We start from the raw sequence: 16,471 nt of genomic DNA, 5'->3' as shown, positions 1-16,471 counted from the left end.
AGGGTAAGGTAAAATGGATATCATAGAGGTAACTTTAATTTCTCATTTTTTCCAACTGCTAGTAAACTGTATAAAGGCAGGAGTCATCTTTTCCTTCAAGAAGGGAACTTACAGATGATCGGATCCCGTCCCTTCATTGTTACTCGATACAGGGATATATTATTTTGGTAATAATTCCCAAAGTGTTCATTAATACACACATAAATACACACAAGGGGAAAATGACAAATGTCAGAGGGGCTGCAGTCTCGCTGGGACATCAATGCACTGTTGGTGAAGCCATGAGTTAGTCCAGTCATTCAAGAGAGCAATTGGAAATCATGCCTTAGGTTACTAAACTGTGCATATCTTTTGACCCAGGGATACTGAATACTACTAGGCTTATACTTCAAAGAGATCAAAGAAAGGAAAAAGACCCATATGTACAAAAATATTTTAGCTGCTCTTTTTGTTACAGCAGAAAACTGGAAACAAAGGAACTGCGACATAATTGATAAATGGGCTGAACAAATTATGGCACATAGAATATTGCTGACAAAGAAATTACGAAGAACAGTTTCAGAAACCTGAGAAGACGTGTACGAACAGAAGGCAGAGTGAAGTTAGCAAAACCAGGAGAACAATTTATACAACATCACTGTAAAGACAAACAACTTTGAAAACCACAAGAAGCAGAATGAGACACGTTTGGGGACACAGCCAGTGCAAGAATTTGTTTTGTTTGAGCACACAAATATATTTGTTACAAGGGTCTAGGTTTCCTTTTCTTTTGGGTAGGTTGGGGGGTGGAGGATAGTAGGATGGGAAGAAGAGAAAACAAATGCTTCTTAACTGAAAAAAGAAAGGCAAAGCCCTTCTCGATCCCCCAGTTCTTAGTGCCCTTTGCCTCCTGAAACTACTCTGTGGCAATACTTATTTGTGTGCATGGTGTATACCCCTGAGGGGTAGGACCTGCTTCATTTTCATTTTTGTATTCTCAACACCAAATATAGCACTGTTCACCTAGAAGGCGTAGGTATATCTGCTGAACCACTGGGTTAATGTGAACTGAGAACAAAATTATTGGAGGACAGTGTATGTAGCTGCAAATACATAAGGATGTTTCTGTAGGAATCCAAAGCAGTCAAGTTTTCATATGCTCTTCCTGGTCTTCAATAGCCCAAGCAAAAGAAAGCACCTCATCACTTCATTTACTTTTAGAGACATGAACATCTGCACTACCTACCTCCCAAAAGGGTCTTTGGGAGGACCGAAGGAGAGGGACAACAAAATGCAAGGAGGAAAGCACTGCATTTGTAGTGCCAAGAGCCGAGTTCAAATCTCAGATTGGATTAAATCACATCTTTCCTCATTGTCTCAATTATCCCACATCTAGCACAAAGTATGTATTTTTCAAAAATCCTGTATTTACTTATCTGTGAACATGGTGCATACTCCCTCTTAGCATAACATGAATCTTTTGAGAACAGGGAAAGTCTCACTTTGGTATCTGTTTTCACCAGTGCCTAGCACCTAGTAGGCATTTAATAAATGCTTGCTGATTGACTGGTTGATTTAAAATCTTTTTGGTTCTATATGCTATGATCCTTCAAAGATTCTGGAGCTTTGTTACCATACAAGTGTGATAGAAGTAAGTGAGAACTAGGAGAATCCTGGTGCCCACTGGGCCTGGGCACTCACTCACCGCCATGCTGTGTGAGAGCTGTTCTGCTGTCAGACTGAGGCTATAGTGCTGGGCTTCCAGCCGTCTGCACTGGGTCTGCAACACATGCCTTTCCAGGTTTTGTTCTACAAGAAGACAAAAGACTTTTTCACTATTGCCATCGAGTGATCAAAAGCAAGTTTCTGTAATGAGTAGCTTCTTTTCACCTTCTGCTTGGCCATATACCAGCCTTGCTCACCTACTCGAGAAAGAAGACAAGGTGCCCGGTTTTACTTAGAAAGAAGACAATTTCTACAAGCCTTCTAAGAGAAGATGACCACAGAGATCCAAGGCCTGGATGGCCAGAAGATGTGGACCCTGAAGGAATTATTTAGACAGTGCAGAGCTGAGGTGAAAGTGAAATACCAATTCAAGAGTTCCACCAAGTGCTCTCTGTTTAAAGTATCAACATCTTTGGAGAGTATGGGTTACTGAATCATGCTTTAAAGTCTTTATCAATGTGCCTTAGGAGTCTTTTGTTTCCTAACCATTTATTTTGTGTGGAGGAAATAAATAGCTGTCCTATACCTGGAAAAAAAGAAAGAGGAACTGTCTATTCTGGTCTGGTTGGTCTGTTGATATTCATTTAGGAAGAAAGAATGGGTTATGGTGGGGTGATATAATCCACTCTTTCTTCCTACATGAATATCAGCAGACCAACCAGCCCAGAACAGACAGTTCCTCTTTCTTTTTTTCCAGGTATAGGACAGCTATTTATTTCCTCCAAAATGTATGATAAATTCCATCTATACCAGACTCTATAGGTCTAATTCAGAATGACCAGTTGCAGTCATAAGAGTAAAAGTCTGGGGCATCAGAAGCCCTAAGCCTAACCTGTCACTAGTTAATAACTGTGTGAATTTGGACATGTAATCCTCAGTTTCTTTCATTGTAAAATGAGAGGGTGAGAAGGGTTTAGAGGGATGGTTTAAGTTCTTTCTGGTTTTTCAGCTCATCGTCTGATAAGCCAGTCTCTAACCCTATCCTTGGGCTTGGGAATTGGATAACACCAGGAGTATTTCAGTGGTTATTATCCATGATCTACTTGGCAGGAAGAGGGGTGGGTGCCACAAGATTTTCTGGCTGGAAGGGATGTTCAAGATCATCTAAGTATAGGTCCATATTTGTCAGAACACTTGAAGTGGATGCCAGCCCAGAAAGGAAATGCCCCTGGCCCCCTTAGGTATGAGGCATGGATGGTCATCGAGCAGATGGGGTTATCTGGGGCTGAAATGAAACTAGGTTACTTTCTAAAACACAGGTTGCATATGATTCGGACTATATTGAGAAGCCCTCTCTGTAGGCTGTTTGGCATCGTCAGATCCCGCTGGTACTGGGATCCACCTTTATTCAGGGTTTCTCTACTACTGCCTTTTGTGTAGGGCTTGATGTTAACTACCTGTGAATAAACTCACAGAATAACTTCTGGACAGAGATCAGTCAGGAATCACTTGTTGTTCCCTAGAAATAAAAGAGGGTGGCAGAGTGTTCTTCTGGCATTTGGGTCTAGTTTTGTCATTAGAATTTCATCCGCTCAGAAACATGAGAATGAGAAATCAAAAGAGCTGGACCCACTGTGAGTTACATGATCACAGGCAAGTTATATGCTCTCTCTGGGCTTTGCTTCCTAACCTAGAAAATGTTTGCATTACCTGACTGCTCTGGGTCATAACTGCTAAATATGATGATACACATATATATAAAGGTTTGTAGCTATAAAGCATTATATAATTATCAGGTATTACCACCAATATTATCATTTATTAGTATGCCCAAATATACAATGGAATCCTCAAAGGGGTTGCTAAATATCCTCTATACTGACCTTCTATATGTTCCTGGTAAGCTTCAAAAATTGCCTCAATCCCTTGCCACTTGGATCTGGGGGCATCTTCCTCCTCTTCTTCTTCATCTTCATCTTTGTCTTCCTCCTCTGAGTCTCTGTCCAGCTCCTGGGAAATGGGGCCCTTTCTCACAGACGAGGGCTCCTGCTGCCCATTGTGTTGAGGCATTGATACCCGGCTGGAGGACTGTAACTCAGGAATGTTATAGTGGATGGAGGTGTCAACTTTATGGTTCTGCTCAGCGGAGAGCAAGGTGGTGCTTCCTGAAACAAAGAGACAAACCCCACAACCACCCGGCTGAGCACCTGCTCATCACAAGGGTTCCCTGCTCAGCCCTCAGGGTACTAATGAGGCCGGTTGATTCCAAAGAAGGGCTATAAGGCCAAAGACAAGGCATTCCAAACGCATCACAGCAGGTTCCTTCCCCACTACCTACACTATTTGGCACTGGGGGTGGTTTGAAGGGGAAGCAGGCACAAATGTGTCATCCTTCTGACAGTGGGTCTGTCCTATCATTTTCACCTGTAAAGAGGCACCATTGTATAGTCAGTAGTAAAAAGGACACCAGACTCAGAGAGTCCTAAGTTCAACTCTGGGTGACCATTTCTCAGTCACTAAAGCTCTTCAGAGCTGACACATTTGTAAAACTGGGGATAATATCTATTGTACTTACAAATATCTACTGTACCTACCTCCCCCAGTGTTGCTGAGAGGCTCAAATGAGATAAGTAAAGCACTCCATGAACCTTAGAGGGCTGAGGCTTTGTTAGTGATAATTACCCTTATGGGACTCTGTCTGCAGCACTGGGGGAGGGCACTCTGAGGTATCCGTCTTCTCCTAAGTCCAAAATCGAAGGCCAAATTTTAGGTTCATCAGGAATCATGATATGTCCAGGTATGAGAGTTTGTTTTCATTGCCGCTAGTTCTAAGTTCTAACTAAGTTCCCAAATTTAGAGGCTTGGGGTTGACACATTAAGATCACTCTGCCAAAGGCTCTCATTTGGGAGGTCAGAGAGCCCCAGCCAGCCTCAAAAGGTGGAGGTTTCAGGGATTCCGTTCTACCTGTCTTTATGGTCTCTAGGAAAGAAGGCCAGAAACTTGTAGGCTTTCCACTGATGCAGCAGATTTATATAGCCCTGAAAAACACATCCCTGACTATCATGGGGAAAACAGAATCTTTGGGGATGCACAACTAAAGTCACAGTATTGGAAATTATCTGGCACACCAGTGAAGTAGAAAATCTATGTTCAATGTATCCCAGAATGATGAGAGGAAGGATCTCTAGAAATAAAACAGACTACACTGAGGTTTCAAAGCAGTTCAAAAAAACTCATGTGTCCATGACAGATCACAGGTGAGGGGAATGAAAATGAGGCAAACCACACCCTCCTTTTCAATTAGTCCAGTGATTAGCAATCTCTTAAAGGAGAAGAGTCATTTGAGGATAATATTCTTAATGCAATTTTTTTTGTATTTGTAATACAAAAAATTTTAAAGTTTTTTATATATTAATTTTTTAAAAATTGACGCCAAAGATTTTATACCTGTCTGCACTGGCTTATCTACTAATAAAGTTGTCTTTCATTTACAGTAACCACAGCTGGCATTTCTCTAGCACTTCAAGACTGACAAAACAATTTAAATTTATTATCTCATTGCCCCTCTTCCCCCAATACTCAATTATTTAAAAAAAAAAACCCACAAAACCATTTCAGAGCAGTGAAAAGACCACTGAATCCAGGCTCTGTCATTCATATCAGTTACTAGGCCTCAGTTTCCCCATCTGAAAAATGAGGGAGTTGGACCAAATGATCTCTGAGTTCCTTCCCTGCTCCAGGTCTCTATCTAATCCAATGATCCTACAGTCAAGTCTGCTTTGCTTTCTTGGTTTTTTTTCTTTCCTAACTCTTCAAATATTTTTTCTGGAGACTGGCGTTTCTTGCTCTTGGAATTTGTTGAAGTTTATTTCTGGAACTAGATCATCAAGGTCTTTTCTCAAAACAGATTAAACTTAAAAGAAATTGCTACACGATGCACACTACTAAATTACTAACACACAGTAAGAAAAATTAATCACAAACAAAGGGAGGCACAATTCTCAGTTCTTCAAGTGTTCTAACCCCCAAACTGTAGAGGCTCTCCACAGCATGGGATAGCCAGGCCATCTGCTAGATGATCATTTTTTTCTGCTTCTGTGGCCACTGAATAATTAGATTCTCAGGTTCCTAGTCTAGTGGACAGAAATCTGGACTAAGGCTTGGCTCCAATGCCTAAGCCTACACAGTCTTGGTAAAAGCCAACTTTTATGTATCTCTAAGTTTCCATCTGCTAAGTGAGAACAGTATTTGCCAGCTAAGGACCAGACCTCACTGTGAAGATCAATGAGTCAATAAATGAAAACACTGAAAGGCTCAGGTGATACATCATGCCCAAGTTTTCTAGAACCTATAACAAAGTGGCTCATTGCTATGTAAACACTAACTGCCCCAGGCCCAGAGGAGAGCATTGGATGTCCACCTCTTGGTAAGTGGTTTCAGCTCTCATTACCTTTATGCTTCTGCAAGGCCTTCTGGGTAGACTGAAGCACGGACTCATGAAACTGATGTGCAAACTCTTCTGCCATGAAGGCCTCCCAGGGCTTGTTTTTCCCATTCACGCTGTGAGACAATGGGATGGGGATATCCTTGGACAGGGAGCCCCGGACATAATGGAGCATACTTAAACTCTTCTTCCCACCATGGCTTTCATTCATTCTAGCCTTTTCAGAGGCTGGATCCCCAACTCTCTGCAGCTCCTGGGGTCGGAGCTGTTCAAGTCTTCCAGGCTCTGTGGGCTTCGAGGTGTCAGATAAGGAGGTTGCAGTACTAATGGGTTTATCTGCATCTGCAGGGACTTGCTGCATTGGCGGCTCTTTTAGAAACAAAAATTTAGAAAGATCATGAAGCACCTATAAGATGTAACATAACCCAACGAAGTCCCCAAAATATTGGTCGGTGCTCAATTCCAAGGAGGTTACACATTCTAAAGAGGGCAGACTGCTGGGGGTTACTCAGAGCAAATACTTGGAGATGGAAACAAAGTGGATCATGGAGACAGATTCATTCACTGAAGACAGTGAATGTTTGTTTAGTTGCACCAAGTCCCATTTTGGGATGATGCCGTAGGCCACACTTCTAGAAAGAAAGAAGTCTGAAGGATGGATGAGAGTACTTTATGGCTAAGAAAGGGGAAGTCTGTTTATTCAAATTGGTCAAGAAAGACTACATCTGGGAGAGAAAGGGAGGCATCAGGACCAAGGCAGATGATGAGGCAACCTGCTCCGGCAGAGCTGAAAGGTGAGTAAAGCAATATACAGAAGAGAAGAGATTAGAGACCAAGTGCTGGAGATACCTAGAGATCTAAGCTGGAAGAGGAAAGCAAAAGTATCCATGTAGAAGAGAACCAGGTACATGGCAGGCAAAGAAGAGACTAATCCAGACAGTCCCCTTTTTTGGCTGCAAAAATTAAACAGAAGAAAACTACTGCGTGGGTGTCCGCTGACACACAGCTAGGTCAGTGTGAAGGGTCACCAATGGTTTTTGATGGGTAATTATTGCAACTCAACTGACCCAACCAAAGGTAGACCTTTGTGCACTTTATGTTTGGTCCAAATCAAAAAGGACTGTCGGGCCTTCATCCTAGGACACAAAGTCCTCACTTCTTAAGCTCTGAGAGGCCCCTCATTTCTCTTTGACACTGACCCAGTCAACTGTCCTTGACCTCTGGTGTTTTTAATCACCTACACAAGCAGGGAAGAAATCTTCCCCACTTTTTTAGACAACAGGACAGAATGCTGTTCCATCCTTATGGAGGTAGGACTCAAGGTGAAGGAGGAGTCCAGGGCACCTCCCATGGGCAGCTCTGGCTGCCCCTTCCCGGGCCTGCCCCTTACCGCTCAGGGAGATAATGGGACTGTCCCTCGAAGCATTTGTCACTGAGTCTGCCACTGCTGCCGACATTGTCTTCTGTTTCATGGCATGGAGCATTTCAACAAGTTTCTCTTTGTCTGTGAGAAAAGCAGCCTGGGATTAACGAGATTGTTGCATCATATGAGAGAGAAAGGGAGGAAAAGTGGGAATTGTAGCCGCAGGCCATGATCAGCTTTCCAAGAACAGGAAGCCAAGACAAAAAGAAAAACCAAACCCAACATCATGTGTTAGGTTTGTGTTTAATGCACAGAAACCCCTGAGAGGAGCCTATAGCAGCCAAGGTAATAAAAATTGAATTCTTGACTGATGATGAGTCTCTCTCTTCTCTGCTATCTGGACTTGGACATCAGATGCCTTCCAGGAAAATCTGTGTATTGACTTAGCAAGTGCTAAGATAAAGAATGTCTGTCCATGGATTTACATGAAGATACTGAAGATGTCTTTCCCTTGGAAAGACTTTGGCCCTAACATATTATAAAAAGCAGTGAAGAAAAGCCCAACCCTCATTCTAGTGTGTGGCCTGACCCTGTCAGAACTTGATTTGTATCTGTGTGCTATTGTATTTTCCTACACAACCACCCAGAATGCAATTCCACTCACATGCCCTTTGAGGGCTCACCTAAGAGCAGATTGACTCAGATAGACTCTGTGCCACCTTATTGGGAATTCTGACACCATGAAATTTATACAGCCCTATTGGCAGTGGCCCTGCTCCTGAAAGCCAGCAGGACTAAACAGCTAAAAGAAATATTGCCTTCTCTCGACAAAATGAAAGGCAGTAGAAGTTATTACTGATGGGCACTGATGGCAGATCCTGGCTGGCTTTAAGAGTTGATGATTCAACAGATGAATTGCTATTCCTTCAAGGAAAGAAGGGAAATCCTGCCTACTGATTAAAAAAAAAACAAAACAAAAAATAAAAACCAAGAACACAGTTATGAAAATGAATTCTGGATTGATCCATAGGGATTTTTGAATGTTTTTTCCCCCTTCTTCTGTGATTTCTTTCAGAGCTATTATGGGGCTGAAGCTAAGCAAACTGAATACTGGAAGGAACCAAAAATAGGGCTAAGTGAATAAGCACAAAGCAAGGCTGGCCTGTTGCCCATGTATGTGCCTGTACTGCTGTACTTGAAGTAACAACTGTTTGGCCACATTCCTTAGCCGCTAACCTGATGTGTCAAAACCCATCCTGTCTCAGAGTCAAATAGGAGACTTGCTTTCTCTGGCTCCCTGGCTGTAGTGGGAAAGGTGGAGGGCCAAGCTGGTGGTGTTCCCCTCCCCTGGCACAATCCCAGAAATTTTAAGGGTTCTGTTTCTGCACAGTAATAGCTGGGTCTCCACAGGCTTTGCCAGCAACCAATAATTATCTCCTTATCTTGCCCCTAAGAAAACAAAAACCACTGAAACAAGCCAAGAGGATGCATCAAGAAGGAAAACAACTCAGCCTGATGGAGCCTAGCAGGCAAAGAAGCTTGGCTGTATCCACTGAACATGATGGATGGACAGATCTGGTACCGAAGGACATTCGTTCATTCTCCTAAGCAGAGCAGGATACTTTGCTAACAAGTTTACCTTAAGGGACTGATACAGACATCTGGGACAACAGCCATCTTTCAAGATGATCAGTTGTTTTCCACCTCCACCAAGGAGGAAAAAAGAGAAAAGAAGTCAAGATTTAGGATTGGTGTCAAGTGGAGAGGTGGATAGGATTACCTTACTGGAGAGCTTTCAAGAATAACATAGACGGAGGTGCTTTGGAGGTGATATAGGATTACACGCCCACCTAAGAGCTAGAACAGAATTCAGGACTTGTGAGTCAGAAATGCCCCTGATGGCTGACTCAAGATAAGCATTCATTTTGGTCAGTCTCAGCCCTTTTCAAAAGAGTGAATCACCAAATCCCATGACCTGGATAAACACCATGGAGAAGGAAGGCCTCCGGTTATACCTTTTCTCTTCTCAGCACTGATGTGAGTCAGGTGGAAGATGGTCAGGAACCTCTTCTTCTCCTCAAAGTTGGGACTGTTGTTCATCTCATCAGGACTGTATCGAGTAGAGAGAGCAAGCCTGGGGGAAGGGGTCTGTCGCTTATTTTGAACCGCCGGGGGTGACGGACTCCTCTCCCTCAGCATGCGACGCCTCTTTCTCCTCTTCTGAGTCAGCAACTCCTCCTTCTGCTGTCGGGTGGTCAGGCCAAAGAGCTGCAGGAACTCTAGCTTCTGAATGAGAGAAGTCATCAGACAGGGAAACAAAGTCAGTTAAAAACCAACCCAGGACTCTCCATCTCCACCATCATCTGGCCTCATCAGGTCTGAATGCTGCTGTACCTCACAGATTCTTTAGGGATGGTGAGCTAGCTTCCAAAGGCATCAGTGAACCACAAATGTGGTGATCGATCATATGAAAAGCCCCAGGAGAACACAACTGACAGAAGGGAGGAAAAATAGCATGTGTGAACAATTTGTGAAAAATGCCATTTGTCCTCCAGGCAAAGGATGAGGGAATGATAATTGCTCAGATTTCCATAATGCCTGGAGATTGACAAAGGCCTTTCTTCACAACTGCCCTGTAATGGGTAGATGATAGTCTCATCTTTACAAATAAGGAAACTGAGGCTCAAGAATTTTCTCAAGTGACCTGCCTGTGAGTACAAAAGCTAATAAGCATCAGAATTACAATTTAATCATTGATAGCTGCTCTGTAATTGACAGAGAGTGAGGAAGGGAAAAATTGTTTCCTCAAGAAAACTGGATTATAGCCTATGGGAGAAACCCAGGCCAACTCCATTATACATCAAGTAATAGACGGGGGAAGGATCACCACCTCCTAGGGGATGTATAGAGATCCAAAGGGCTATTTCTGCAGGCGAGGCAAGCCTACTTGAAGGCATTCAAGGACCATGTTGGGATTTGGATGCCTTGCACAGATCTCAATCTGCTTACCCTAAGGGCATGGTCATGAGAAAAATGGCATCTGCTCAGTGTCAGAATGAGACTCCACAGGTGAGCCTCTGCTCCCATGCCTTGCTAAGTCACAGCCACCATGTTGGACCAGCATTTTGTGGTTGTGTTCTTCTGTACCAGGAAGAACTGACTATTTTCTTGTCTCCTATCCTTTTCCTTAAAATCACACACTTGGGGGACATGAGACTATACAATTCGTAACTAAGAGGAGAGCTCCTCTGCTTGGCTCCTCCCACCACAAACTATTCACCTGTTTTCCTCTCTGAATGCTATAACGTTGCCAGGGGTTAGATAAGAGGGAGAAAAGAACCAGTGATAGATTTGAGGTTTGATGCCTCATTCTTATTCAATACCAAATTCACTGCCACCTCTAAAGTCTTTTTATTATACAAGGATTAATATTTCCCAACCTTGGCAGGTCACAAAAACATATCTTTCTGGTAAGTGAGAAATGTCCCTGGGTTTCCTTGCTGTCCTTCTGATGGCATTTTCCTTGTGGAGTAACAATGGTGGAGGAGGTCAGAAAGCCAGGGCATAGATTCACAGGGGTACACGCATACACTTAGGGCTGGAAATGGCTGTAGAACCTCATCACCTCCAAGTCCCTCATTCAGCAGGGGAAGTGGACCGAGGCCCCATATGTAGGAAGTGGCACACACTAGGATTCTGAGCCTGGGGTTCACTCCACCATGCTGCCAGTAAAATGACAGCACAAGTTTCCGCTGGTCTGACCAAGCAGAACCAAGATCACAGGTACATAAAAGTTGAGAGAAAGACTTAGCAAAATGCCCCCCCAACACCCTCCCCCCGCAGCTGAAGAGCTCCTGCACAGCCTCTGGGACACGGGGGCAAGATACCTCCGAGGAAGCATCCAGTTTGAGGGGAGGCTGCTCAGCCACGCCGCGGAGGTGGGCCCGGACTTCCTCTTCATCGCTCTCATCATAAGAGTCATCAAGGTCATAGTAGTAGCCTGAAATCAATCAACAAGTGACCATTTACTGAATGCCTACTATGTGCCTAGCAGCCTGCTAGAGCTAAGAAGCTTGAGGCATGCATGGTCCCTGCCCACAGTACAGAGTCATGCACTTACTAGGCATACAGTAAACTGAGACCCACAGAGGCTAAGTAACTGGCCTGAGGCCACACAGCAGGAACTGACAAAGATGGAATTTGCTGAACGCAGATTTCAAATCCAGCCTGCTTTTCCACTTTTTAGTCACATATAAGCCCGAGAGGATACCAGGAACAAAAACATTTGTGTGTATGTGTGCATGTGCCTGTGTGTGTACATGTATGTGTGCATGTGTGCATATGTGTAAAACTCCTGTTGGCTCTGAAGTGAGGAATGTATGATCAGATGCACTAATTCAACCACAGCTATTGGACAAATACTTTTCTGTACTCTTAGGGATTGTAAGATTCAAAAGCCCCAGGTCACAGCTATGCAGGGAATTACATTCTCTATTTACGGAATTACAGATGGTCAGAACTAGAAGGGACCGTAGTAACTATTCAACTCCCTCATTTTACAGAGAAGGAAACTGAACTCAATAAAGGCAGTGACTTGCCCAAGGTCATTTGGCTCAGCAGCAGAGGCAGAATTCAGAGCTGTCCCTGGAGCTTCGGCTCTTTCCTATCCCTCATGACTGTCTCATGGAACTGTTTTGGTTGATGCTCGAATAATATGTTATATTTTCTAGGCATGCCACATATGTTATCAAGAGTAGGGGTGCTTCACCTGGGGTCCAGGAATTTGGTGTTTTGTTAAAAACACAAAAACCAAAAGTTTGATAATTATATTTATTATATTATTATTTAATATAATTGAATATAAATATTATTTGTTATATAAAGGACTGTCTTCCTTTGTAATCCTACATATTTCATTCATTTAAAATTATGATTCCCAGAGGTCCACAGATAGATAATGGGGTATTGGAGCACAAAAAAGGGTAAGAAGAGCATTACCCAGGAAAACCTGGGGTCCCTCCATGCACTACCTCCAAATCCCTCCCCCTGGCATTCAACGCCAACCTGAGGACCTGCTGGTCCTTTCAAGCGCTGCTAATCTATTTCTTTCCTCAACCCAGCCCAAATGGCTTTCTTCCAAACTTGGACCCTTCTTCAAAGGAGTCTAAAGGAATAACTCAGTGGTTTAGAAACAAAACAAAGGTCTACCAAAGGACCCCAGGATTTACAGCAGGAAATGATCCTTCAGATCATTAAAAAGTTCTTAAAAGGAGGACACTGGCTTCAGTGTCTCCTTCTCAGAGGCCTATAAAAACTGAGTTCAACTAGACAAGCTGAGGTCCCCAGCTCTAAACTGGTGACCCCATGACTATCCCATTCCTGAATTCCTCCCAGAACAGGTAGGCCACTTCCTATTCTTCTAGGACTTTCCCCTGAATTTCCTTCACCATACCCCGCCATGGCACCTTTTGTGGTCTCTCCCACCCTAACCCGGCATCTTTTGAATTTCCTTATATGTGTAAACTTCTTGAAGGCAGGGACTCTTCCCAGCACTCAGCACAGTGCCCAGCAGAGGGTATGTGTTTAATAAAAGTTTGTTGACTTGACTTGCTTAGGATCTCGGAGGTTAGCAAGCCTCGAAACTTGGATTTAAACAGGTCCAGCGACTCCCAATCCAGTGCTATTTCCACACTACCCAGCTCCCTCCCCTAGTACTCTTCTCATCCGAGAGCAGAGAACACCAAGCTCCCTGGCTTTCTCCCTGGGACGAGCTGGCTTAGACAACAGAGTTCTAGGGCCACTTCTTTCTGGTCAGACCAGCTAAGCAGGTGTGCCCAGCCAGCTCCCAGCAGAGCGTATCCCAAAGGCCCTAAGGCTCCAGCCCTAGGCTCCTTCCTGCTCCTCTTAGCTCTTTGGGGAAAACAGGGACAGTGACAAAATGGCCCCAACCCTATACAAGAGGCTGAAGGGAACCCAGGAAATGAACCCTGTGGGGACAGTCAGACAGGAGGAGTAGGTAGCTGGGGTTTAGAAATGAAGGATATCGCCACTGTAGGGCTTCTGCCATTTGTCATAGCAGCCCAGAGCCCCCATCGCTTGAAGGGCCCTTCCCCTGGTTGTTGCATCCCCCTATTATGCAGAAGTATTAATATTTAAAACCATCTTATTAGCCTCAGCTCATCATTTATTAATTGTGCATGTCTGGAGAACAGCATTTACAGATAGGCTTTGATTCGGCTTTCAATACAATTTACATAGAGGACAGGCCAGAAAGGTTCCAGGGGTCTGTCTACTCAGAGGTGTCAATTAGCTATAGAGAGGCCATCTGAACTCACTACTTGGGGCTTATTAAAATCCTAGGTGGTTTCCCCTCCATTGCCCTCTTTCCTATCTAATCACCTGCCTTTCAAGAGGCTGACTTAGGGGAACAGTGAATACCTTCTATTTCCGACTCACAGAGCTGAAGGGCCTCGATCCCGAATCAGAAGTGAAGGGGGGGGCTGGGAGAGAACTCACCTTTCTCTTGGGCTTCCCGCCGCCTTCGTTCCTCCAGGTCCAATTTGCTGACCAGCTTCCGATGCTGCTGTAAGAACTCGTCGTAAACATACATGGGGTCAGGACCCCTGGGGGGCTGGGGCCGGTATGGAGAGCTGGGCTTTGGGGGCAGGCTCACATCCGGGAACTGTCCAGGCTGGGGAAGAGCTGCTCTCTGCTGGTTGAGGATGGTCTGAGTGGATTTCTCCAGTTCAGCCAAGAAGGGCCCGTGAGAATACCCACTGTGTTCCAATGGCCCAGGCTCCCTGAGTGGCTGGTATTTGTCCAGGCTTGCCTCCCTCTTTCTAGTCCCCTCTTCAAGCTTCTCAGGGCAGAAAACTCGTTCTACCTTAACCAAGGGGATGGCTTGTCGACTGGGCTCAAACGGAGCTGGGTGGGTATGGAGAGAATGGTTTTCCTGTATCCTTCGTGGTTCCAGGGTGTTTTCCATCAAAGTTACTGGATTCCAGAGTGAGGTTGGCATGGGATGGTGCTGAGGTTTGGGGGAGATGAGCGGCGGGGGCCCTCCAAAGTGCTGTGACTGGTCTCGGCTACTTGGCTCATGACGATTTGGTCCCGGTCTGGGGAGAGAACAGAGTGACCCGTAAGAAATATAAGTACTGTGTGAGCAGAAATCAAACACACCCTGACCGTCGCCCACATACCTACCCTACCCCCCAGGCAGCTCATGGAAGCCCAGGTGGGTGTTTTCTAAAACACCTGACCATCTGAGGCAATATCTACAGTTCTGGAGTTGATAAAAAAACAAACAAACAAACAAACAACCTTTTACGATCACTTAACTTCAGTTTCCTTTTTTCACACAGGAGACGAGAGGTCCAGAAGAAGAAAGTGACTTAGCTAAGATCATGTAACTAATTAGTAGCTGAAGCCAGAGCTTCCCAACTTCCAGTATTAACTGAACTCTTTCCATTAACCCACAACAATGGTTTCTCAACATGATCCCATTCCCAACTACCTCTCAAGAAAGGAAGTGGGGTCTTGTTGAGAACCCAGAACCTGATATCAGAGTATGTGGGCTTAAGGCCTGACAATGAAACCTTGGAGAAGTCATGTCACCATTTACAGCCTTATCACACCTGCACTTCAAAGAATGGTTGAGACCCTTTCCAAGTGGGAATCTGTATGCCTTTGATCTGTGGACATGAAATCTCCCATTAGGCTTCTTCCTTCTCAAAATTAAAATGTAAAACATCTATTTCTTCATTTGTTCTGAGAAATGTTTGTGAAGTCCCCCTGAGGGTTGTGGAAAATAGGTGGCACCTCATTATAACAGGATCATGTAGTTCAGAAGAAAGAAAAGTACAAAGGTTCCAGAGTCAGAAGGCTTGGGTTCGAATCTTGCCTCACACCTTTACTACCTAATGTGACCTTGAGTCACTTACTTAATTTCTGTGGGCCTCAGTTTCCTCATCTATAAAGTGATGGGGCTGGATGAGATCACTCTGAGGACTCTTCTAGCTTTAATTCTATGGTCTTATGATCTTTAAGAGTAGACACTGACAGCAATCATTACTTTTTTTTTCTCCTGCTGGCAAGTGAATGTCCCACTTCATAAACTGTTGGTCTGAAGACAGTATTTGAGAAGGAGATGATGATTCAATTACCATTCAGAAGTCCAGGGTCTATGGGGTTAAAGGTACGTGGAATGGGATCCATCTTTAGCTATGCTGACACCCAGTGGGTGCTGGGAAAATAGCAATAGCCTCACAAAGCAACTGGCCACAGGGGAATGTTTTATGTAGATTCCTTTGAAATGTTTTACATACATTATCTCATCTGATTTTAACAAACAACCCTGGGAGGTAAGTAACGCAGATATCATTCCCATTTTATAGATAAGCAAACCCAGAGACACCATGTACCCAAGCCAGGACCCACACCAGCTGAGGTCTTCTGGCTACAGATGCCAGTTATTTCCTGTACCTGGATGCCTCAAATGTCCTTTCAACAGTCCTTAGTTACCTGGCCTGTTCTCCGGCCTATGGGTTACTAGGTTAGTATAGTTTGACCTGAGGTCAGCTGGGGTATCCACTTACCACATATCTGTATTCAGTGGTAAGCAAAGGAGGATTGCAGCAAACACAAAAGACAAATCAGGAAAGGGGGAAGCTCTTTCATCAATAAAAGATTCTACAATTTGCAAGAGGATCCACCCCAGGAATCCTTTAAATAGCCAGCTCCCCCCAATTAAGTCATTTGGAAATGATTTAATTCACAGACTTTGGAGTTACACTCCCCTCCACCAGGAGCAAGTCTGTTATATGAAGTGAGGTATGCCCGTACCCTCATCTCCATGTTGTGAGGGCAATCTGTGCCCAGGGCATCATTAGACAGGCATAAAAGGGGCAATCCTCATCTCCCTCCCCTTGCAGGCTGTGGAAGGAATGGTATGACAGCCAGTGCCCAGACATTGGGTGAAGATGGAGGACTGCCCTTGAGCCAAAAACAAAAGCCACCTCCC

General features: G+C 44.3%; 1 protein-coding gene across 4 annotated transcripts in view; it reads right to left on the bottom strand.

Moving 5' to 3' along the window:
* The window catches only part of GSE1 (Gse1 coiled-coil protein), a 795,746-nt gene that overhangs the window by 5,173 nt on the left and 774,102 nt on the right, over nucleotides 1–16,471 (bottom strand). For 3 of the 4 annotated variants that reach the window (XM_072636234.1, XM_072636232.1, XM_072636233.1), the window contains 7 exons: nucleotides 13,969–14,567; nucleotides 11,340–11,452; nucleotides 9,468–9,738; nucleotides 7,480–7,593; nucleotides 6,096–6,458; nucleotides 3,528–3,809; nucleotides 1,685–1,788 (listed from right to left, as the gene is read on the bottom strand). In XM_072636234.1, the coding sequence (XP_072492335.1) occupies nucleotides 1,685–1,788; nucleotides 3,528–3,809; nucleotides 6,096–6,458; nucleotides 7,480–7,593; nucleotides 9,468–9,738; nucleotides 11,340–11,452; nucleotides 13,969–14,567 (1,846 nt within the window). The remainder of the gene's footprint in view (nucleotides 1–1,684; nucleotides 1,789–3,527; nucleotides 3,810–6,095; nucleotides 6,459–7,479; nucleotides 7,594–9,467; nucleotides 9,739–11,339; nucleotides 11,453–13,968; nucleotides 14,568–16,471) is intronic. The other variant, XM_072636235.1, reaches the window with a different exon arrangement.

The sequence above is a fragment of the Notamacropus eugenii genome, chromosome 1 (genome assembly GCF_028372415.1).
Source record: "Notamacropus eugenii isolate mMacEug1 chromosome 1, mMacEug1.pri_v2, whole genome shotgun sequence".
Taxonomy (NCBI): Eukaryota; Metazoa; Chordata; class Mammalia; order Diprotodontia; family Macropodidae; genus Notamacropus; species Notamacropus eugenii.
Note: the sequence above shows the minus strand (reverse complement) of the source record. Positions and strands in the feature narration are given on the sequence as shown.